Source organism: Ptychodera flava, chromosome 20 (assembly GCF_041260155.1).
Source record: "Ptychodera flava strain L36383 chromosome 20, AS_Pfla_20210202, whole genome shotgun sequence".
NCBI classification, from domain to species: Eukaryota; Metazoa; Hemichordata; class Enteropneusta; family Ptychoderidae; genus Ptychodera; species Ptychodera flava.
In genome coordinates this window covers 26,418,215-26,444,294 of record NC_091947.1, presented here as the reverse complement: position 1 = coordinate 26,444,294, position 26,080 = coordinate 26,418,215, and the positions used below count along the sequence as shown (strand labels likewise).

The following is a 26,080-nucleotide window of genomic DNA, read 5'->3' as shown; positions in this document are numbered from 1 at the left end:
TCCGCTTACCAATCGGCATAGCTCAGGGGACTGCCGTCTGTCCAGAAATAGGTGCCAGGGCGTCGGTCGTGCAGACCTGCGGACAAAAATGATATAGGTACAGGTCGAATACAAATAAAACAGAAATAGGGATGTATGTGTGCACCATAGCCAATACTACTTAACTGTTTTTGATCATAATAGGTAGACTTCGCGTACGATTTTTATATAATTCAACAGAGCAGTGACCCTATACATACATATTGGGTGGCGAAGTGGGCTTCGGCAAAATTGAACAAGCATGTCTAAAGTACAGTATTTTGTTTCTTCTACTGAAGGGTGATTTGTCGAAAGACGCCATTACGATTTACTCAATATGAAAACAAGGAGCGTTCTTTGACTTATTGTTCGTAGTGAAGTATAAAAACTATTTTTGAGTTACGAATCAAGTCTTTGATGAACCGAATCTGGAGAGCGTTTTGACCGGCACTCTGTCATTTTTGTAATCATTAAACATATGTGTCAGAAAACGAAGTCATTTGATGACTTCATGCGAACTGATAGAAATGAGGAGATTTTATCGATCATAGAAACGTCCTTTGGGTCAATAGTTCAAACTGCTCCTCGCAGAAAAATCGTTATTTTGAGACTTTTGCAATCTCGCGAGACTTTGTAGACTAGTCTGTGTAAGGCCACAAGCCTAATGTGCTTGTTTTATTTTAGGTCTCTTTTATTCTAGGCGTCTTTACAAAATGTTGTTTTTATTTTATGCACGGTCACTCTTTTAAACTCGCAAGATCTAACTAGTGACATGAAAACAATAAAACAGGTATATGTGCTCGTAGCCGTAATTCTGACATGTAGCAAGTTGATGATGACAACTCCACCTTTCAATACTGTATTGCGTGTATGTGCGATCCAGCAAATGTTAAATGCGCGGTCCATCTTCTGCCGAGGGCACTACTTTGTCGACGCGCGAAAACTAAAGTAAAATGCTGTAGATGGACACGAGGATGAAAAGCAAATTTCGCCCTTCGACTTTTTAAAATATGTCATCCTCACACAGAGCACTAAAAGTGGTTCACAGTTGAGCGTACCACAGGCACTCGATTCAATGCAAGCGAAACCGTCACTGATGCACCAGTGACGGTTTCGCTTGCATTGAGTCGAGTGCCTGTGGGGCTTACCGATGTAAGTGTCAGTTTCATTGGTGTACCACAGCGAGGCCAACATCAGATGCACGAAGTACATCTCCAGCTGGTTTTTAATGCTGACTAGGTGCCCACTGTCCGCCGCGTCCGCACATCTTCCTTCAGCCTCTGTCCACGTCAGAGAAGCCGTGCTCACGAAAAACTCGTAACAGTGCTGATTGAAAAGGGTCCATCCGCTGCACCAGTCGGCTTTTGATTCAAAGCGATGCAACAACTTCAATTGGTATTATGGAAAGTCATTGAGAGAATAACGTATGAAATAACATGCCTATGTTACATAGCTTCGATATACATGTGGTATACGGTATGAAAGAAGTCTGTAGAGAAAGGATTGCCATAGTAGCAATGCTATGCACATACCATTGTGACAGACTCTTCTGTCGACTAAGTCTCGTAAGTTTTCAATGAATAGCACGGTGTATGCTTTCAGCCCACTTGTGTTACTAAAGACATGAAAAGTTTGTTTGAATAGAAATTTATCACTCACTATAGATCACTATGAATTAACATCGTGACGAGTCAATCGCCATGTCCATTGAACTAGATAGTGCACGATATTAGACCAAAATGAAGATTCTTCATTGATAACGACCCATCACAATGTTGATTGACACATTCAAACATTGCTAATCAATACATGTTTTGAATAAGTAACAACAATTTAAAGAAGATGGAGCATAATTACATGCAAATAGCCAAAAAAGTTTAAAAAAGGTTAAATTGAAAGGATTGAAATGGCATTGGTTGAATCCATTCACAAAACTATGAAAGTTTGAACAGTGCAGCTCCTCAAAGTTTAATGTGTTTTGTTTTATAGAATTAAATGAGTACCTCAGCTCAGCTGTATAGTGATAAGTTGAATTTAGTCATTGACATCTATGGTAGGCAATTACTAATTTTCACAGGTGTGTCAAACTAAAAACAAAGGGGCAGATTTTGCTGTATTGTGTTACTGACATTCTATGAGTAATCATGGCTAACATGCTGAGAGTTTTGGAAGACTTGAACTTACCGTTTGCCGTTGAGAAGTTTAAGCTTACAGGTGGTATAAATCTGCTATATTCGTAGGTCAAGTACAATCCAAAGAATTTCAAATCATCATCGAAAGTTGCGTCTATGTCATCGCCTGCACAGGAGAAGATTTTAACGAGCATATGGTTCAAAGAGGATTTTATTCCGGTCGCATTGCGGGTCGACATGATCTTAGCCAGGCGAGGCGACTCTTCAGTCAGCCCGTCGTAAATGTCGATGGCGTCCTGGCAGCTCACAGTCGACGCAAACGCGAGGTTTGTTGACAGGGTCACCGAGACGTAGGTCGCCGCTGGACCAATCAGCTGCCACTTCCAGTGCGTGTGAGACGGGTAGGTGTGCGGATAGTTTGGTGATGTGATGACACCGCATCCGGGAAGTGTCGGGCAGGGCACATTTGCAACTCGACTTGTAGAACCGACATGGCAACCAGGACAACCTAACATGTATGCGGAAAAGGAAAACTATGAAATATTAGGCAAAAGTGACAGGAATAAAAAAGGGGAAGGAATGGTCTGATATTGCTTGAAGAGTTGACAATTGCTTGAGAAGACAGACAAATTCCATCAAGGTGTAACAGGTCAATCGTGTTGTAATTAAAATTGATTTAGATCCTACATTGCGGCATGTTGAATCGATAGTGTAACTTTATTTAACGACCGGTGCATCAACTGTTAGAGCACGGCCGACACTTCGTCTTTCAGTCGCTAGGGTGAACGAAAAGCGATGGTTTTATACCGACAGATGATGCGCAGGTGCATAACTTGGTGGAAAATTAAATCGCTCATCAAAACAGACTTTCCATCGATTTTAGTTTGTGTGTTCAACATTGCACCAAACGAGGCCAAGAAAATAAGCATTCTAGAGTCTGCCTGGAAATTATTATTCAGATATGACACTTGGGCTAACGGATGAGTCACTGAAATAAGAATCCCGAAAGAAATATTCTGATTGCGTAATCATGACATTCTGGCAAATCATCTGACTTAAAAACCAAGGAGAATGTCTCATACCTACTGTCTCATACTTCAAAGTAAAATTGAAAGTGCTTCCTTCCATTGACGGTAGTTGGGATGCACAGGAGAGAACAATTAACACACTATTAGATGTTGACACGATAAGGGGAGGTTGAGGTGAGCAGTACGTGTCAATTTTGTTGTATCTATCAACTTTCGTTCCGTCATACACAGTTACGTCATCGATGCATTTGTCGCCATCTTGCTGTGGAGCGGGTAAGTTCATCTCTATGAACTGTAGCTGTAAGTAGCTATTCTCTTCGACGATTATTGTCCAAGTGCATCGGCTGTAAGCTTCGTAATTGCCGCTGAAAATGACACCTTGCGCTGAACTGAGTAGACTTGGACCTTCACAATTTCCAGCGTCGGTTTGGAAATCATCTGTTCAATTTGAAGATACAAACAACTTAGTAAGTCAAAATTAAAAATGCTTCTATACAATAACTGTGAACTCTTTTTAGAGAAATCGTCGTATGTAATTACAATCTGTTCTCGGCAAGGGAAGCTACAGGAGAATTTCAAACTGTGCACGAAGTCGATCTGTTATGATCACCAGTACTACGGCAACGGTGTGAGAATGTTTGCAATAGCACGACAGGACGGTAAAATACCAAAGCACTACGTTGCAGCTGAACGTGTCAGATGTCGACATTGCTATATGTAATTTCAAAAAAATAAACAAATTAGATATATGCTCCGAGGTGTACTGATTAATTTATCATTCTGCTCCCAAGAGGCATGTATTCGGAGGCCATTCGGAGTGTCGTCAAAATACAGTAGTGACGAGTATAGTTATGCGCATGCCTGTAAGATAGTCGCATTGTGCGTTTAGTATGGTGATAAAGAGATTTTGTGTTGATTTTTGCTGAACTCAATGACACTGCGCGTGCCCATACGAACAATTTTATCTTTTATAATGCATCTGGCAATTAACGAAGTATGCTTTTGATGGCAGAATTATATGGAATTAAGTTGTGTATGCCACAAAGTATTGAAACTATGGGCGGCCATCATCGAATTTCCAATCTACAACCAACGGTGCGCAAAACCTTGCCTTAGCGTTTTACCAAAAGTGCGCAGAACAAAACAGCACATGAGATTATACCTAATCATAGTACGTCCATAATGTCAAAGAGTGGATGTGGACCGATAATGACAGAATGATTTTAATACCTGTCTCAAAATAGAACCCTTGGAATGCGTAGTCATGGTTACGCATGTAATTCACATCGGGGTTACCAGACTCGAACAGGATGTAATATTGGTGGTCCGATGACGTCATGTGCAGCTCCCTGTCCACGTTTCCGCAATAGGTACCGTAGAGGGGAGCGTTGGTTGTGTTACCGTCGTAAAATCGAAGACTGTCTGAACACTCGTACGTAGGCTTCGTCCTCAAATTTAACTTCCAGATTACAATACTGCAAAAATGATATCAGTGAATTTCAATGTTGTTCCGAGGCTATAGAGGACAGATAATTCATCCCAAATAGGAAGAATTTCGAAAAAATGCGGGCTTCAGTATAGTCGTCAGGATCATAGACAGCAGAAAAGGGCGTGCATGTCAGGATGTGCAGGACCTTAATGTAACAACTTCTTTTTTATACATGCCTACAGCCGTTAAGGCGACAGGTGCATGGATTAAACGTTTATTATTTGTATTCTGAAACAAACAAGCAAATAAATCAAATATAGTTTGCATTGACACAATCATAATTCATATTTATAACTAAATTTTGTCAAATCTCTTATTTTTTACAGTCTCCTAATATTTAATCTTCCATCTTCTATGTAAATTATCAGTTACAGGGACGTAAACGTACGTTTCTTTCTAAATGCGAGTGTTGTGTTCAAATCACAGGGATTTATTCAGGGACAATAAATACTAATATGATAAAAAACAAATATGTTTCGTTGTCTACAAGTTTTTTTCCTGTCTGCCTTTCTCTTTCCTATACGCTCTGCAGACAGAAAAAAAACCAAACTTGTAGACAACGAAACTTATTTGGTTTTTATCATATAAGTATTTATTGTACCTGAATAAATCCCTGTGTTCAAATGGCATAAAACGCAGCAAAATATAATTCTTCACAAGGTATGGCGCACTCACCGTACACGGTATTGTACACGGACGGTTATCAACCAACTGCACATCGTATTGGCATCGTATCTGTAAGGGTAACGTTGTGACTCCAGAATCCCAAATGACCCTGTTATATTCTTGTGTCCTATACATACAAATTTCTGTAAATCTATAAACAAGATAAAAAAGGAAGAAAAAAGTGAATTGCAGAACGGAAAGTATAATTGAATGAAAAAGGTCGCAGTGGTAGTTTTAGTTGCGTCCGATGTTTTTATACAACGGAGTATTAAAGAATCTTATAAACTGGGCGACAGCGTGCTTCCACTTCTTGTGCATGAGACGCGCACATGTTATTCTATTTCTGAATTTTAAGCAATCCAGTACTATTCCTGAACCATGTTCCATTGTTAAAGAAAATATGATAAGAATATGCAAGGAAGCATCGACCAGAAGGACTCTCGAATATTGAAATACCTTTTCCACAATTATCATGAAGTGTAAATGTTACTTCATCGATATCTGTCGAAGTCCTCACAGGACACAAAGTTTGAACTTCAATTCAAGGTTCAACAAACTGTGGCAATGTACATGTGTCAAAATAAATTATATATGCACACATTGGGGGTTCAAGAGGTAACCGAGTGGCGTCGCATTATCTGGCTTCTTTCGAAACTGATGCCTAAGGATGCTGTTGCCCTTTAAAAATCTATCGGTTGTTGACTCTGAGGAGGTTGAGAGTCATGCTACTTAGAACCCTTGTACAATTTTCGATTTTTTACCTAGTTTAATATATGCACCACAGATTGTTATCTTCCGGGAAACAAACCCACACACCGATATTAGCCAGGGGCGAATCATCAGTCGATACATCCTACAGGACTCATAGTTCGACAACGCTAATTTGACGTTCGCGAATGGACGGACATACACTCATTGCAGACGACGGACGCCGTGATCAGAGTGACGTCCAAATTTGCACGGCAATGATTGAAGTCACACTGGGGATCATAAAACCACCGACTAATTGGAAAAAACAGTCGTTTTGATAGAGTAGAGTGAAAGAATCCTGTTAGAGGAAGAGTCACCGCAACTGACGTAAAATCAACGAAAGTAAGTGTACAGAGTGGGTGAACCCGATCAGGCAAGCTTTCCCCGTTAGTTAGCCTTGAAATCAATGACATATGTCTGGCGACAGAAAATAATCTGTTTCGATGTGTCAGACGACGATGTTGCCGATACAGATTACCTAATGTCAACAGTGTCGAAAAAGCTGATGATAACTTTCACTTTATACAGAATACTTATATGCAATATAAGATTTGTGTACTTGACTGATACAGAAATAATGTACACACAAATATATATATATATATATATATATATATATATATATATATATATATATATATATATATATATATATATATATGAGAGAGAGATACAGAGACGGAGTCTGGCTCACTGACATGGTACATCTATATATGATAACGGTGTATCATTGGTATATCTGAGAGAGAGAGAGAGAGAGAGAGAGAGAGAGAGAGAGAGAGAGAGAGAGAGAGAGAGAGAGAGAGAGAGAGAGAGAGAGAGAGAGAGAGAGAGAGAGAGAGAGAGAGAGAGAGAGAGACAGACAGACAGACAGACAGACAGACAGACACTGACTCACCGATATTACACATATACGATAGCAGATCACCACATTGTCGTTCCTGGATACCCTCTCCGGCGAAGGAAGAACAAATCTGATGGTCATCTCCATTGCCACTGTCTGGACTCGGAGCGTCGATTGGAATGTTTTCATCATCAAAGCCAGCAATCCACACGGCATCTACGTGACCATGTAGCCGCTGGTTCCATTTCGAAAGTAACTGAAATCGGTAAAGTCTATATTAACCTTTAAATAACCAAGACAGTCAGGTGAAAAGATGACTATTTGATAAAAGTGGCTCTCCGAGTTCACGGATGTCTTCAGAATATTTCACAAGTGAAGAGTGGCGGTCGATTTTGTCCGGCCTAATACACAGAATTTGCAGTAAAATGAGCAGTTAGTGTGCCATTATGCAAATATATTCCATCTACTAACACTTTATGGTACAGCCCGATACAACAAATACCTGCTATAGTGATGACTATTTTTTTACCTCTTGCATAGAACGGATAAAATCTACACAGTTTCTCTCAAGAGGTTTTACGGAAACAGTTTCCACTTTTTAATGGAATTATTACCTGATTGTCCAAACTTGGTTCAATTCGAAGAAGTGATGCACTGAAATTCTTGCAGCTGGTCTCAGCCTCGTACCAGGACAATCTTTCAGGCAAGTGGACAACGCAAGTTCCTGGACGATCAATTTCTACGACATGTGCATCTCCATCGAAAATCCGTTGAATGGTTGTGTTGCTGCACTTGTCTGCAAGACGATAAGTTTAAAGGAAGTGACTCCCTGACAGTGTTAGTGCAAATGATCACAGCACATCACAGCACATCACGTCACATCACATCACATCACAGCATATTGTATCACATCACATCACAGCACATCCATCACACCACACAACATCGCATCACATCACATCACATCACATCACATCACATCACATCACATCACATCACATCACATCACATCACATCACATCCATCACACCACACAACATCGCATCACATCACATCACATCACAACATATCACATTACATCACATCACATCACATCACATCAGATCACATCACACCGCCTTATATCTATGACTTCCACAATGCATCACATCACATCACATCACCTCAAATCGCATCATACACATAAATACATTCAATATGTGTGTCAAAACCATTACTTTAATCCCATTCGCTGTCAACAGTGCCTACTTATACTCATGCCACATTGCAGTAATATTTAAATGCTCAAATTTTACAAAATCTCTACGGTATACCGTTGACTTGCTCTTGCAAATTATAATAATTCAACACTTCTTTTATATTTTGTTGACATTATACATAAAACATTTCTTAAAATCGGGACTATAGCTAGGCATAATTTTAATGCCTAGAACTAGGTAAAGAGAATGTCCTGGTTTTGGGCGAATGAACTCAAGGCCCTGAACCCAAGGCCCTGTGCGATTTATGGGACGCATTACGAAGACAGGAAGTAAACGATTTGTTTAGATTTGCAAAATATTGTGGTCCATTTCAAGGGAGACATACTGTATGACGTGGCAAAATTGAGTTGATCTTATATGCAGACATTTTTAACGATCCAGGATTATCAACATAAATATTGTTAGTTAACTTATTTTTCTGACCTTTACAAAGTGTTAACCATACGCTTCGTCATACTTTTCTGATCAAGTGACAAGCTGTAAAACCGTTTTCTCGTTAATTGCGAAACGAATAAACGAGCATGTGAGTGCGCTTGTATATTATTTGTAGTGATGTGAATTTACCGATCCATTGTATTGACTGGGAGTATTTACGTTTAAGTAATTGTCGAGCGAGTGTTGTTATTGTTGAGAGAATAAAGTGAAAGATATTACCATATGTTACGAGTAAACGCAAGCTGGTTTCATTGTGTATCAGCTATTATATCGTCGGTGGGGCCAAGAAAAATATCTAGGTCTCCTCGGAATTTGAAACCTACCGACCGTATTTTTTCGGATTATCAATGGACGCATTGTGAATTATCCTTGAGTCATCCTCCACTGCCTATGGTCACAGCTAGCGGAAATATAGAGCAACTCTACAGTCGCGGATGTTTGTTATTCGAAACATAGCACTTATTACTAGTTTTTAGCAATATAAGTATGTAGATTGAGGTTTTTTTGTCAAAATGAAAGAGACGAAAAATAAAAGTGGTTTGAAAGTACGTACGAACACATTGTGTGTGGTCGTTCGGTGAGTTGGTGTACCCTTCTGGGCATGTGCAGTAGTAGCTCCCTTGCGTGTTGACGCATGCGTGTGAGCAACCATGGGAATATTGACATTCGTCCATATCTGTCGAAAGAATAGAAGGCAAAATGGTTATTTGAATGGCAGCCTTACGTTTTAACGGTGTTGTTTTTTTATGTTATTTTCACACATTGATCAAATAATACTTAGAAAACACTCACGAAAAGACGGAGTCATACTTACTTTTCCTATTAGTTATTCGAAAGCTCATAGTAGAAAGATAATGGCGCTATGACGAATGTTCAGAAGTAAATATCGCCAAAGTTTCACTGCACTCTTTCATCATTTGAACGGCACATATTACTCCAGGAGGTTTACAAACTTTCTTGCGTGATTGAAAAAGGAAAGCAAAGCAAAACCGTGAGAAATTTGCCTGTAAAACAAGAAATGCTGAAAACTGACTCGATGGATTACTTACGGAACGCGCACATTCAAATGAGGTTGTCATGATTGTTTAATGGCGTGATTCTACGGATCTAGGTGACAAGATTTACCTTTCTCACACAGGTAGAATCGTTTACAAAGAAGGTCTTCCTCGGGAGGGACGTAACATTCTGTATCTGTCCATTGAAGGTTGGAAACGTGAGACTTTGAGAAGCACTGTTCTCCGTTGCTGACAGTTGGTAAGCCCATTGGCGCAAAGTTTTGATAGACCAACGGTGATCCGTCCGCCCAACGATACTCGTTTGTGTCAGGTGACCTATATAGACCAATCACATATGGGATAACTCTAAGGGCGACAAAGGCCGATTTCATCGGCGGAAGAATGTGGCTGAGGAAAGCGTCGACTTCCGGTGTTCTGATGACAAGCGAACGGGTTGAGTTGCCGTATATTCCAGGACAAACGTTAAACACTGAACCGTTCTCAAACCCTGCGACGTCCGGACGTAGATCCTCATCGATGGCATGGCGAAGGTAAAATTCACACAGAGCCAATGGGGGTAGAGGGCCAATGCAGTAACCTTCCGCTGCGAGAAAATGTTTCCCACACTCCTGGAAAACTGAAGAATAGCCAGATTATCACTAAGAAAGGATGAAAAGTTGGTACGCCGACTCTTGCAAGAACTTTTCTTTGCTTTAATATATGTTTGATATAAAATGAGACGTTCTCTAAGCAGTGCAGGAATAACTTGAATTTGCCAGAAAATTCAGTTTTTTTTCCGATATGAACAGGACATGATCATCTAGCATTTGATTTTTCAATTGGCGTTTCCGTTTGTTCTTGGCTAATCACGTTCTGAAGATCTCCATTTTCTTGTCAAAAATGCAAATTCACGTGATGGGAGTCATTATGAATCATGCCATCACGAGGAACCAATTGACGGAGTTCAAAAATAGAGAAAAAAGAGAAAGAAAGATTAGTCTATTGCTTCAAGAGCCTACCTTACATCCATGGTACTACAAAGATTACTTCTCACCTTGGCTATTTTGGTACACCAATAGAAAGTTAACTGTGTAATTTGACCAGCCAGCAGGGGCGTGCAGCACCAATAGCATATCGCTGCCACTTCCATGGAACGTCATGGTGGGTGTGTTCTCGCCGTCTGATGAACATTGCACCTGTCCGAGGGTGGGGGAATCTTCGTCCAGGCCATCGTAAACCCCGAAATATGCGTCCATCACGCACCTTTTCTGGTAGTTCAAAAAGGACCACACGAGAGCGTGGAGAGAGACAGTGAAACCGCTGTCAACGGATATCCTCCATTGGCAAGGCGACTGCGTGTTTCTGGCGTGTGCCGGGTAGTCTGGACTAAGGATGGTCCCGCTCGACCCTCTCACAGTCGTAAAGCAACCTGTCAAAATGTTAAGAAATTTAAGAGCAAATAACACAGATCTTTTCATGCTCTAGCATCATTATTCGCCAGATGATAGCTTGGAGCATCTTAGACCGCACTATAGTATTTAAAATGATCAAAATGACTTGAACCTGGTGTTCACACCTTATGCACCAAAAATGAAAAAGCAACTGTTTTAAACACATCTAGTATAAGGCTATCGTGGTATTTTTGTACAGTTAATTTATTTAACAAGCACAGGGTCCGCTAGAATCAAATCAAAGGAACTCAAAATTAGGACAATTGATGCAAAAATGTCACAAGTTTTAGAGGATAATCAATCGAAAATTGGCATCCATCCTGTTTGGTTGGCACAGCCTATGATGGAAAATTCGCGGGTTGAAGTTGACTCGTATATCCTTCAGAAAAAGAATTCACATCAGCTAGGGAGGTATGCAGATTTAATTATCACCGACTACGTCAAAACAACATATCACCCTGCACGCTACTCGGGATCACGATCGCACATAAATCACACAAAGTTGTCGAGTGAGAGCTCAAGCCAGATTATTAGATCTCTCGTGAATTTCGTAATTCGGAGAATTTTAATTTGGTTCGTTCCATGGTGAATAACAAGACTACAGAATATTGAGATGTATTGAAGACAGGAAACATGTGGGAAAGAGAGGTGTAAGAAAGGCTGTAAGTGAACCATATATATATATATAATATATATATATAATATATATATATATATATATATATATATATATATATATATATATATATATATATATATATATATATATATATGTATATTATATCGTCAATGTAACTATCACAAGTTTCTCGAAATGATACGAATTGTCGTTTTCACCCTTTCGGATTTGTACGAGAATGTCATTACTTATGCCTGCCGAGGGCACTAGAGTGACTGGTCATAGACGGTAATATTATTCATGATGTTAACGGCTCCATGTACCAGGATTGTTATCGGTGGAAAATAAAGATTTTGCCGAAGCAGCCAATAATTTGTTTTCTATGGACGGTTTTTTTTCCATTACTTCGAAGAGGTATTGGGTGAATCATGTACAGAGGTAATAGAAAGGGATGGGTCAATATTCTAGAAAAGCTTTTCGTTTTGTTTAGATGATGAAAGAAAGACGATATTCATAGAAAGGACGATAAAAGTACAAGTGCCATCGCTCTGATTGATTCTCATTTCTTGAGTACCTGAAGCAGACTCACCTTTGTTGTTACATGCATTGCTACTCTGGCAAGGGTCTTCTGTCGTGCACGTGCCATCTTCACAGTAGTTCTCTTGAGCCACTGTCGAATTAAAGACATAAATTAAACATCCACGAGTCTTAATCACTTGCTCAGCATATCATTTACGTTCTGCCATATCAAGATGTAAGAAGTGTTGTAGATCTTCAACGAGTCAACGTATAAAACACGTGCAAGATTTTGCAATTTCTTGTCGTGGAGAAAACTTGTGGAATTGTCCGTATATTCAGCTGCCACTTACAATGGATCGTCACCACTCTTAAGGTACATTTCAATAGAAGACAATCAACCAAACATATATCACAAAATGCAATAAGCAATTAAGAAGATTTCGCAAACGTTTGGAGAAAATCATAAAAGTTGTCCAAAGTAAATAGATAATAAAATTGTAACAGTAAAGATGTTACACGTTAAAATAAAGGAGACTTGGTCTCTGATTATCAGGTCTATATATTAGTGATAATTCACGGATTGCACACAGTCGATTTATTTGAATAGTGTTATTCAATAAGTCTACACATTTGTGTACTGTTATTAATCCAGAGGACGTATACACATATTAACTAAAAGGACTTGAGAGGACGACAAAATACGAAAATACCTGTGGCGATATCCGACAACAGTTGAGTGGGAACATATTTTAATTTGCGCCCATTGCTTGAGAAAAACTATTTAAACATGATGGCAAAACTAATTACTTCTCATTCGTGTATTACCATTGCCAAGGTGAATCGAAACCGTTCGATGAAGTCTGGTAGGTAAAGTATCACAAACGTACGGAAAGGTTTTCCAATGTACAGTGTTAACTGAACTGCGGGGAACAAACAATTCAATGCTCAATTCAATACTGAATTCATACTCATGAGAGTTACTCGAGGTTTCCCGTTCAATGTGCGTTTTCTGTCAACTTCCCTGTAATGGTATGCATAATCATAACAAAATCATCATTTTTAAATCCTGTCGGATAATACACCATTCTTCATGCGAAATAGCGGTCCTCGCAGTCAGCCCGCAAGGGAGTCGTCGCGCATTAATTCTGGCGCACTGGGTTACTGCACTTCAACAAAGGTCGACTCAATTTCGAAAAATACATACACACCGACTCCAGCGACAATATCGTGAGCGGAACCGCTGTAAAAGTAGAGTGAATTCACTTTCATATATTTACATTGGAGAATTGAAGAGGGAGAGGAAAAGGAAATCGCTCTAAACAGACAATTTAAAATTATAATTCTTGTGAAATTGACATATCAGCTGTCATCGATGGATGCGACACATGTCACTCATGAATAATGTACAGTGACGAGGAAATGAATCTTTTCGGAATGTTGTGGGAACATTTTGCTTCATTTCATGACTGTCACGCACTAACCCTTTCGACTGAAAGACTGGTTGAATCATAAACATTTGCACTTAGAAGACAAACTATAGCAGATATAGGCTTTATAGTTCCCATTTATTCTCGATGAATAATCTTGGCTAATTTAGAAACGGTAACGATACGTGTTACTTGAGCGGACGTATCCTATACTTCTATGTGAGTACCTATCTAATGAACATCCTGCAAATCTTTGTTTTCTATTGAATTTTAAATAGGTTGACACGAGTTGATTTCTGTTTAATCTCGTCAGGAAATACTCTTTCTCCGGGTGATGCGTTCAGTTGTTGGAAAATTGCGCAGATTTTCAGTGGATGAAAAATACAAATAAATGCCAACATAAAGGCAAGAGCAGGGCTCGCTAACTGCCATAATTTTAGAGCGAAGTAAAAGCTAAACCTGTCTATATCGATTATCCTTTAAGAGCAATTATGACACAATGCCAAAGATTGTGAAACCTTGAGAACTACTGGGAGCGTTTATGTCGTCCTTTCAGGCATTAAAGAAATAGGATGAGATTGGAACACTTATCACTCTATATTCTGCTAGAAATCAATTTACCAATCGACGTGTCTTCATGGTGCAAATGTATTGGTCAAAGAATATAAGCAAATCAAGCACAAATAATGTATCATATGTTTTACCGTTAGAACTATGCATAGGGCCTATAGGCGGAGAGTAGGGGCAAGTCTGTATTGAAGATACATAGACTTTCGCTAGAAAAAGACGTACGGACAGATAATTACGAGTTCAGTTACTTGTACAAGCATTCTGTAGCACAAAACATTAAAAATAAATAATGTCCGACAAAGTTCTACAATACATGTAACAAGCGAGGCAAGATTAGCATATTGACGCAATCCACTCCCGATGATACATTGCAAGTGCTCGGTGACGCAGAAATCGAAGACTATGACAGTCGCAGCTCAGACACGCGCTGTCGAGTCTGACTTGCAATTCCGATTAACGAGACCGTCAGAGAGCTTCCCCCGGACACAAGTTACATTGTAGGCTGTTTTACTTGTCGATACGCTTTCTGTAAACCGAAATGCCCGCTTCAATAATAAACGGTCTTGAAATATATTATATAAGGTAAATCGCGTCTCGAATTGAAAGACTTTTAAAGAATTAAGGAAACATTGAACCGGTCTCTTTCGAAATCAAGCATAAAAATCAGAGGTCACCGTGCAAAATGTAGTAACAGAGAAAAATTATTTGCAGACACTTGAAATTCAAAATAGCCACCACCCCTAACTTATCTGTATGGGGGAAATAAAGTTATCAATATTCACAAAAAATAGGCCAGTGTAAAGTTTATTTACGCCATGAGCTTCAAAATGAGCACACATAAGTGGTAAGCTAAACTTGTATTGTAAAAGTTTTGGAGTCAGAAAATCTATCCCTGACGCGCATTCTACCAACAACCATAATAGTTTATTTGCAATACAATCATCATGCTTACATATATGATTTACTTGTCCTTTTAAGTCACTTTCACTCAACTAAACATATGGCTCCGATGAGAAATTAACATGCTGGCTGTTTACACAGACTAACAAATAGGATTTGCTTCACTGATAATTGTCCTTAAGGAAGGACTTGGCGTGGAAGCCATCAATCATGATGTGATGTCGATGCAAAACGGTATTCGGCGGCGCGGCGGTGAAACGGGGGTCAATGACGAAAAAACGATGCACACCATACCTACAGTCTATCAATACTGCAAAGAAAGTTGATGCATCACACAATTACAAGGAGGAATAGTGTAATTATGTACACCTGCAATATGCTGTCAATTTTAACTGATCACGAATCCATTATATTGCTAGAATTCGCGTTTGTGTGTTTCAGCAAGACAGCAAGTCACTGGGTCGCAAATATTTGCCAACACAAGGTATACGGATTAGGACTGATTGAAATTAAACCACATAAATTGCAAAAATCAGAGAGAGAGAGAGAGAGAGAGAGAGAGAGAGAGAGAGAGAGAGAGAGAGAGAGAGAGAGAGAGAGAGAGAGAGAGAGAGAGAGAGAGAGAGAGAGAGAGAGACACTAATATTTAAAGTGGTCATCCGTTATTTGTGTCCTGCAAACACGATAATGTGTACCTTAGAGTACTTGTCGAAATCAATACATTTCTCTTGGAAATACGCGGAATGGCGACCTTTATTACCCTGGTATGTGTCTGTTCATTCATGGCGATTGATGTATCACTCCGCTGTGCAAATTAAACACGCTCTGTAAATAGCTGTGAATGTTCGTAAAACCAATGTAATCCTGAGTATCATCCATAATGCCATGGATTAATCGGAGTTGTATTGTCACAACGAGTTCATGTTGTGTGCATTCTCAGTCTTTGATTCCGAAGGGAAGTGAAGCGAATTTAGGGTGTTACCGAACTAGAACACAATACATTGCATTAACAAAGCAGACATTACTCGAAGATCATCATGGCATTATGCAAACTGAATCATGTAAATATTGTACAAAACGTACGAAATCTGCTTTCTTTCCAGTGTAACAGGTCACCTAAAGGCTGCCCCGGCTCAAGCCTTGGCCTGCAGACATTTCGTTTTGCATGTTCGATCCTTATATTATGTAGGCAATGAGCAAGTAGAAAACCAACCGATAAAACGGACAAGCCATATAAAATGCAACTTAAAATACTTGTTTCTCTTGTACAATTGATTATCTTTCAAATAATTCCGCCTTGATTGAGATTTATGGGGTCAACAACTTTCTTCTTTTTCGTTTTTTATTAAGATGTTTGGATGGAAACACGATGGGAATGTTATCCTCATAACAAGCCATGCACCTGTTTGCCTTGCAGTCCAGTCTACTTTGCAAGGAGCTGAAAGGGTCGGAAATTGCCTGAGGTTGTCTACTGCACACGAAACGTGGAATATGTCACTGTTCTTCACAATGTGGGACACGATTTCATGAGTAGACATTTTTTTGATTAGCATTTATTTAAAGCGTGAAATGAAGACATTATTATTCACTACATCGACAACTATATGAACCTTAGCGCGAAGTTGGGTTCGTAATTGCCCCCCTTCTCTCTCTCTCTCTCTCTCTCTCTCTCTCTCTCTCTCTCTCTCTCTCTCTCTCTCTCCTTTCATCATTTTCTACTGTTTCATTAAAGCAACGAGAAAAGGCGGGTAGTTAGAATACGAAAAAGTCAAGGCGTACAGTATCAAATAAACAAGGCCTTGATCTGTGAATGTCTCAGTTCGTCCATAGCAGCGACACACAACAAACTATATCCCTATTCTTCTAACGGTAAATTCTACGCTCCAGCAGTACATGTATGCATATAAGCTGCAAACTCTGTGGCTGCCAGTTCAACACTCAATACAGAATGCTCCTCGGGTACAGATATTAAGACTCAATTTTTCACAATACCTAGCTGGTATGCCGCTTGCTTGCGTTTGGTGAAAGCTCATTTTGAAGTTCGTCGAGTGACTACTGTTTACGAGTGAATGAAGTTTTCATCGTTTCATGTTTATGAAAAAAAAATCATAAAAAGGATATTTATTTTGTCTTTATAATTACGTTAACACAGGGATACAACATAGCTGCCCTAATTTGAGGTGTTTTGTCTCTCTAGTATAAGCACCAAATTTGCATGCTGTTCTCACAAGTGAAGGGAAATTCTCTCACACAAATTTGAGACTTTTAGTTTCAGTGGACTATGTGTCTTATTATGCGATCTCTCCTTTAAGTAAAAAACAATGAAGACTCGAATTTAATTTTGACTTCAAATACAATATCGCAGACTTCAGCAAATATCTGGATTCAAAAGACGGCATCGTTGCGGGGATGTCGAATAATTAGGGGCTATTGGTTGCCGTCGAGAGCAAGGCAAATCTAACCTCCCTCGTTCTTTTAACAAATTTCTTATTCAGTAGAGTGTGCGTAAAAAGCAGTCCCAACTTAATTTCCTTTGCAATTCACCACAGCTCACGATCTTACGAGCATCCTGACAGTTCGCAGACGTCTTCAACCAGGAAATGTTCTCAGAAAATCATTAATGGAAGAATGGCGTCGACGAGAACACCAAGACCGTGTGATTTCAATCTTTCCCTTACTTAATGATCAGAAATAATTCTATTAGTTGAGATGTTATCTGATGGTAAAATGAGCATTGCAGAAGCAAACGATCCCCAAGGGACACATATGTCCATTTTGAGTGGTTTGTTAGTAGTCTTGTAGCTGCATTTGGTGGTGTCATGGGTGCTCTAGAAATACAATCATTGCGCGCCCTTTCAAAATAATAAATTGGTCGATAGTGTCGGTTGGCAAAAGAGTTACTCATGGTGCCCTCTCATGGAATATGTGTAAACTTCTTAAACGGATCACATGAATAAATAGATGCACAATTGCACATATCCCGTATAGAAACAGAGATTTTCATACAGAATGAGTCTCGGGGGATAGACATTCGAACTCTTGAACTGTAAATAATCCTTTGCTGGTCTACGACCTTAGTAGACTCAAAGAGAAACTTGCTTATTTGGTTCAAATTTTTGCACAGTGACCTTGTCATTATTATAATAAAAAGGGTAAAATAATATAATATATTATAGTGATTATACTTTATATTATATCATACCAGTATACTGCATGCGCACATACAGCGATCTGATTGGTCGAGACGCCAAACGAACCGTGATATATTCGCGATATACCACGGCTGGCACACGAGCGAAGTCTCGGCAAGACCCAAAATCCTTTTTTTTACGTTCCATGCCAGAATTTCAATATACTGTTCTGATATAATAGCAATACGGTAAACCACGAGATTTGACCAGTTCACGACATATATGTACGAGCGATCGTGGTATACCGTCGCTGGGTGTGCTTTATTGCTTAAGTATGATATAATATAATAATATAATATAATATAATATAATATAATATAATATAATATAATAGATTCTCATTTACATAAATTAATAACAAATTGTGACAATGAAAACACTACCATTTATGACAAATTATTGTCATGAGAAAAGTACTGAAAAGTCTCGTACTCAAAATCACAGTAATTCACAATCTGTATTAAAAATGACGATTATTCCACGATATCACAAAATGGAAATCACCGGAAATGCTCTTGGTTATGCTAAATGATAGTTGGCGGTGCAACATCAATTCTTTGACCGCGCGCTCCCTTCATCAGAGCGCTTCAACCCCTTGCTAAGCTCTAACGATGTTGCTCAGAAATAAAAGCTACTTAATCCAGTTGAAGTGGCATTTTTTGACAATTTAATTCAAAGAATACAACGTTCTTTTCCCCTATGATGGGAACGCCGCTGTTTTTCTGCCCTTGAAATATTGCATACATACGTCGAGTATCTGTAATAGAGTTTGTAGGGGATATTGAGTATATAAATCTACTTGAATTATGAGTTAGACCGTGATTAAGATTTTAATGGCAATATTACGGTCAGTAGACTAATCACTGTATGTGAGACAACAGAATTACATAATTCTGACCAGAAGCGAGATGTCGAGGATATAGATGGCCTTTTTCTTTAAACGAGACTGCGCGATTAAAACACATCAACACGCTTTTTCGACTCCCATCATTAAGGGCGACGCTCTTATACATTAAGGTAGGATGTGCCGCGGACAGTTTTTGCGGGCTGGCAAAATTTTTATCATACCCATTCCTGTCTACTGCTTGTATGGAGTTATGAACAAGACTTTGAATTAGATCATGTTTTCACTGTTTTTTTCGTGAAAATGAAAATTTCAGTTATCCACACAGAGATACCTCAGGATATGGCGATCATTTTTAAAATAGACAAATATTAGATAGTTACGGCTCCAACTTCAAATTGTGCACCGTGGTCGCTGATTTTATAGTTGATTTCGAAAAACACGGATTTGAAGTTTCCTCGAGAGATGTTTGAACGAAGGTTTACCACTTTTTATTTTGAGGCGTGTACTACCTTAAGAAATATTTCCATGAAGCAATTCGTGTCAGGCTACTGCAGATGTGCCCTTGGCAAGTCCATAATTCACAATTGGTACAATATTGCTCTCCCATTGATCTTACGTTGAGACGCAAGTCATTTATTAACATGACTGCAGGGGTCACATATTGGACGTTGTTTCGGCATTTGTCGAGTCCTAACACCCCTGTGGGTACATTGTGAAATCAATTTTTCACTTTGTGATTAGATTTTGCTATTTCCTCGGTGACTGTAATCATATCTTCCTGTCAATTTTTATTTCAACTGAACACGGGTAGACTTCTGATCATTTTGCATGTTGTTTACTGTTAGCTGCACGTCAACTCGCATTGATAACGGCTTGCTTGAAACTGGTGATATATATACGCTTTCCGTGTGAACTACACGTGCTTCTAAGAATAATTACTAGATTGTCCCTAAGAAAACTTGCTTTCTTTCCTTCTTAGCAGCGTTATCGACCCAATTGTCAACCCTTGACGTCTTAGTGACGTGCGTTTGTACACCCCAATTCAAAATCTTTTCATTTCCCTAAGTTATATGCTTACATACATAGATACATAGATACATACATATTACATACATACATACATACATACATACATATTACATACATACATACATACATACATACATACATACATACATACATACATACATACATACATACATACATACATACATACATACATACATACATACATACATACATACACATACACACATACATACATACATACATACATACATACATACATACATACATACATACATACATACATACATACATACATACTACATACATACATACATACATACATACATACATACATACATACATACATACATACATACATACATACATACATACATACATACATACATACATACATACATATTGATAGAAAGTACGGGGAAAAGAGGTAAATAATGCATTTTGGCGGTCAGACATGCTGACAGACAGACAAACAGACAGACAGAGAGTGCACACAAGGACAGAGAAACAGACTAGAAAACAATATAGAAAAGTCGAAAGCTAGCCGGAGAGTAGGTGGATGCAAAAAGAACAACATTGTAGGATGGGTTGATGATTTGCGCAAAATCAAATCGTAGACTGATGTGTAGTATACGGTTGAAAGTTAATAAATATAACAATGCATTGTAAACAGAAAGTAATAACCATACGTTGACATACGATAATGCGTAATCCACTCGTCTCCCACAAAGGCAGTCATTTTGTTAATAAATATTTTATCTCTTTAAACGATGCCCGTCTACGAGTTTTAAGAGAGTTATAAAATATTACAGATCGGCTCTGAAATGGTAAAAAAATTTAAAAAATTATGGTTGAAAATATCTTCCTTCACTAGATTGTAATCGAAACGTACATTCTTTGACTCAATATTGCTTTATTTCCAAACAAAAATTATAAACACCGTTACCATGACAAGATATTACACGAACAAAATGTGTCAAAAACTTCAGATTCCTGGATAATAACGGCACTGTTTCACGCAATGGTAATACGACAAGTACTTCTTACAACGGTAGACTTACGATTGAAAGGACAATAATTGTCAATTTTGATAACACTTTGATTATTTTTGTTCCATTAAACAAGCATTTTCTTCCTCGCTACAGTGAGGTATGTTGAAAGACGAAATATGTATTAGCCTTGTGAACACTAAGCTTTGTGCAGAATGTATACATTGTGTAAAAATTATTTCTTTTCATTATTCCTCGAATTTTGTGTTAAATTTGCACCAGATATTACGCTTGCGCAGGCAGGCTGCATTGACAAGTTAAGCACCAAGCATTTCGGAGTTATTTTTTGGAGCAGCATTAAAGGGTATATTTTACAGACATAAAAAGCGCAGTGGAACACAGGAGTTACAGCTTACGGGGCATTGTCAATAAAGTTGGCGTGATTCCAATAACATGAACACGTTATCAAGAAGTATCTGCCGAAATTGCAGAGCGACTTTAATAGTGCATTTTAAGTCAAATATGGAACACCCTTCCCTCTTTGATTTTGTCACATGTCTTCAAAGAGCTTGCTCAAACTGAACTATTAAATCAATACATGGCATGTTGAAGGCTCTGTGAATCACGTCCGTTCAGTCGGATGCTGTTGTCAAGGTGTTTTACATCAGAATTTGCACAGCGCGTGACTTCAATACATCACGCCGCTAACGCTTGACACTTATGAAACTGCTAGGCGATTTCTAGAAAAGTTATTTTTAAGGACAAAAAAGAACCATCCAGTAATATTGCGATCAATGGATCTTCATTTGTGAAGCTGATTTTAATAGAAGAGATGCTTACCTGAGTGGAAACTAGACAGGATGTCTAAAATTGCAATTATAAACGGTACGTGACGACGGTTCAACATAGTTGGACTGCAATGGTTTCTCAGAGTTGTATTAACGTTACCCCCTCACGCGATTGGCTTGGTTCTCTTGCATTAGACTGTCGAACTTGGAATCCGATAAAGTGATCTGCGAAAAAGAAGAGTATTATTAGTCGTAGTTTTAGGTTTTCTTGAATGTATGATTACTGCCCAGTGTTTTTCCGCCAAAAATTATATCCTTACCCTTTTTTGGCTTGTCGTACGCTTGCAGTTGAGTGTGCTGGCCGATTAAGTACTTTGAACGAACTTTATACAATTTGAATTGACAGAGATTTCGTAGCTATAGAAATACATCATCACCGTGATGTGCCTCTTCTGGACGCATCTCATATTTCTCATTCTCGGCCAATCAAAATTGAGAACAGTAAATGTTGTACTTTTCAAACTTCAACAGTAAATACATTACAGTCACTGCTTCTTCGACAAAACCCTGGTGAAACCCGATGATCAGGCTTCTCTTAGGCTAGACTTAGGTGTAAATAGGTGTTGACACTTGCACCGTTAAATACAGACATGTATTTGAGTTTGAGTTCTCAACGGGAAAGAAAAGTTAAATTAGCGTGGCGAAAACTTGCGGAATGTTTCTAGCCATGGAAGTTACACACTGAGATTTCCGTTAAACAGACAGCATTCATGTCCGCATATTTTCTCAACACGATATGCAAAGTTACCTATAGTGGTTGAGCGGTACTTTGTAGCCCTTTCGTTGACACACATATTACCTATGCGTCGAATCAATAATTTTAAATTTGTCTCTATCGTGTCTTGTGTTTAACTTCAACCACAAAACGCGGCTGCAGCGATTTTTGGTGACCATGTCGCCGCAAATATTAAACAGTTACACACGCTCACAATGGCGGAAATGTGGTTTATATTCCATTAAAAACTATCTACTGTTGCTTGACCAATCAGAGTGCTCAATTCAGGGTGTTTTATTTACTCGTAAAGCCTTGGTCACCAAATTCCAGAAACGAATGACAGCGCCGTAGTAAAGTACTGTCCAATCAAAAGTGAACATGTCATATTCTGTAGACATCTGGTACGTTTTAATATTCAAATTTGGTAATACAGCGGAAACCAGCTGCAACACAAAATCTGCTGTGCCCTAGGGCATTTATATAATGTGCCAAAGGGCATTTATAGGATGTTCCATTACATTGGAAGGCTTTTTCACAAATAACAGTTTTAATTCATATCCTAAACATGTAACATTGACAAAGGGGACGGTTGACGTAAACACATTGAAAACAAAAATATATCAGTTAGGGGCGATAGTTTTTAAGTCGGATAAAACCTGCGGCCTCGACATTTTATCGTTGGGTTGGACTTTATATACCAGAACAACCCTCGTACTCGGGCTTTATCCTATACTTCTATAATTTTATTCTCTTTTCTTCTTTTCTATTCCATTCTACTCGATTCTACTCTACTCTATTCTATTCTACTACTCTATTCTACTCTTTTCTATTCTATTCTATTCTATTCTATTCTATTCTATTCTATTCTATTCTATTCTATTCTATTCTGTTCAATTCTATTCTATTCCTTCCCTGACGACAGACGATATGTGTATGCAGTTTTATTACTAATTCGAAGGCATCGATATTTAGTATATGCATGACTACATACTATTCAAGGCCTATATTATATTGCCAGGTTACTCCATCATCATCATCATCATCATCATCATCATCATCATCATCATCATCATCATCATCATCATCATCTTCATCATCATCATCATCATCATCATCATCATCATCATCATCATCATCATCATCATCTTCACCACCACCACCACCACCATCATCGCCAACATCATCATCATCATCATCATCATCATCATCATCATCATCATCATCATCATTGTCATTCCATCTCTCAAATATGTAATTCAGTATCAATACCAACATCGGCGTTGCATTTGAACGTTGACACGGTCACTTACTTAGTCTACTAACTTGTCATGACAAGTAACGCTTCCGTACAGTAGCCTACGACGAGACCGACCTCATCCTGCGCTTTGGACAAGGACCAACGAGGCCTGAACGTTGCAAGTACTCCAAATGGAGTGAACATAAATCCAACTTTGATCATGAAATGAAACATTCCCTTACCTATAGACTGCAGGAAAACTCTTTACGACATTCGAATTCATGCAGAAAGCTCTACCGAGAAACCTGTTTCTACTGTGAATATTCTTGCATGTCATCAGCGTTTGTAAGGCTGTTCCATCAGGGGAGTCGTTTATTTCCCCTATGCAAAAAGGCTTGCCTGAAATCACGAGACAAAACTGCTACAGCAAGCAACCAAGCCTCGGATTCATATTTGCAGAGAGGGAATCCACGACTGTGACCATAGGAAGACCGAACGAACAACCGATTTGGAATCGTATTCCATGAGTACGTTTTGACGTGGTTTATAGGTATGGGATTTCTAAATCGTAGTCTTCTAACACATTTGATCACTTCTTCATCACGAAGGGGTTGTGTCATACATGCCGAACCATCATTTATCTTTACTGACCTCATCAGCGCTTTGTCTTTTACTAGCGTCATTTGAGGGGGGGGGGGGGAGACGTCATCCTTTTAGACAACTGTAGCTAGACTTGTCTCCGCCGAGGAACACTTTATACAGGAAAAATGGCGAGTAATTGTATGTCTTTACTTTGCCATGAAAGTATAATCTCATTCAATGATTTTCTTCTTGTCACTGCACCCAGCCATAGCTATATCCCGTATAACCCTTTGAGCGCCAAAGTCAATTTTTGTCGCCTTTATAAAATGTTCTAAAGTTAATTCTTTTTCAGAGTTTTTACAAAATTTAGATAAAAAACTTTAGCTAATGACATATGATGTCCTTTTGGTCCAAAATAATCAAAATAACTGCAGAAAAATTCATAAATATTGGTAAAATGTTGCACTAAAATTTTGGTGGGAAAAATTACAGCACTCAAAGGGATAACAAAAGCAATTGAATTCACGTTCACTATCCATCAAGGTCTACTTGATTGAGGAATACTGCATCAACAAAACATTCAAGTAGAATACCAGAAAATTGATGCTAATGCGAACAATGTGTTTGGTATTGTTTTTTGAATTTGTTTTGCACCAAATCAATGGATCAATAAATCGGTATTCACCTATTGAATATTAAACATAATTATATTATACCAGTATACTGATGGCGCAAATATTGCTATCTGATTGCTCGAAACGTGAAAATAACCGTGCTATACTCGCAATATAGCATGCTTAGAACATGCACGAGCTCTCAGCTCGAGAAACATTCCCTTTTTGATGTTTCAAGCCAGAATTTCAATGTAATATTGTGGTAAAATAGCCATATAAACTACCTCAGCGATGATACACTTCGATTTTGACCAGTTCACTCCATGTACATGCACTCGCCATCTTTCGTGCACATATGTCGTGAACAGTCCAAAATGGTATACCGTCGCTGGGTGTGCTTTATTGGTTAAAAATACAATACAATAAATAAATAAATAAATAAATAAATAAATAAATAAATAAATAAATAAATAAATAAATAAATAAATAAAATCATAGATTCTACATTTGGCAAAATGTAATAGAGAAACAATGTTTACAAAACAGTTATTTTGAAAATAATTTCAGTAACACACAAAAATAGAATAAATACAAATATTGAAAGTTCATGAATTAAAATAAATGTATATGCAGATGTTTTAAAATATTAGCAGTGTATTCTTATGAGCAATTTGTGGGTTTTGACAGTTATGCAATATTTGTTTCTAGTATAATACTAATCAGGTCTAATTATTGAATTTTTCGTTACAAGGCAGACGAATAGGCTGGTACTCACCTGATGCGTTTGATGATACCCATCTTGAAGTGTTGGTCATGCCTATCCTGGATAGTTGGCCAGTTACTAAAGATATATTGTCACCTGTTCCAATTTTGCCACAGTTAGTTTCGTACCATGGAAAAAGAAAATCTAACCGATCATAGATTTTAAG

General features: G+C 38.4%; 1 protein-coding gene and 1 long non-coding RNA gene across 2 annotated transcripts in view; both read right to left on the bottom strand.

The window, feature by feature from the left end:
* LOC139119542 (uncharacterized) overlaps nucleotides 1-10,872 on the bottom strand; it is a 32,845-nt gene extending 21,973 nt beyond the window's left edge. Inside the window, exons 1-11 of the mRNA XM_070683385.1 lie at nucleotides 10,671-10,872; nucleotides 9,747-10,253; nucleotides 9,175-9,297; nucleotides 7,542-7,723; nucleotides 6,982-7,183; nucleotides 5,343-5,484; nucleotides 4,409-4,653; nucleotides 3,233-3,616; nucleotides 2,203-2,658; nucleotides 1,167-1,379; nucleotides 10-76 (exon numbers count right to left, since the gene is read on the bottom strand). Coding sequence (XP_070539486.1) covers nucleotides 10-76; nucleotides 1,167-1,379; nucleotides 2,203-2,658; nucleotides 3,233-3,616; nucleotides 4,409-4,653; nucleotides 5,343-5,484; nucleotides 6,982-7,183; nucleotides 7,542-7,723; nucleotides 9,175-9,297; nucleotides 9,747-10,253; nucleotides 10,671-10,872 — 2,723 coding nt within the window. The remainder of the gene's footprint in view (nucleotides 1-9; nucleotides 77-1,166; nucleotides 1,380-2,202; nucleotides 2,659-3,232; nucleotides 3,617-4,408; nucleotides 4,654-5,342; nucleotides 5,485-6,981; nucleotides 7,184-7,541; nucleotides 7,724-9,174; nucleotides 9,298-9,746; nucleotides 10,254-10,670) is intronic.
* A 1,408-nt stretch (nucleotides 10,873-12,280) lies between these two features.
* On the bottom strand, nucleotides 12,281-24,310 carry LOC139119673 (uncharacterized). Its single transcript, XR_011548977.1, has 3 exons — nucleotides 24,198-24,310; nucleotides 21,996-22,168; nucleotides 12,281-12,356 (listed from the first exon to the last, which is right to left on the bottom strand). It is a non-coding gene; the product is annotated as an uncharacterized lncRNA (long non-coding RNA).
* Between the last annotated feature and the right edge of the window lie 1,770 nt (nucleotides 24,311-26,080).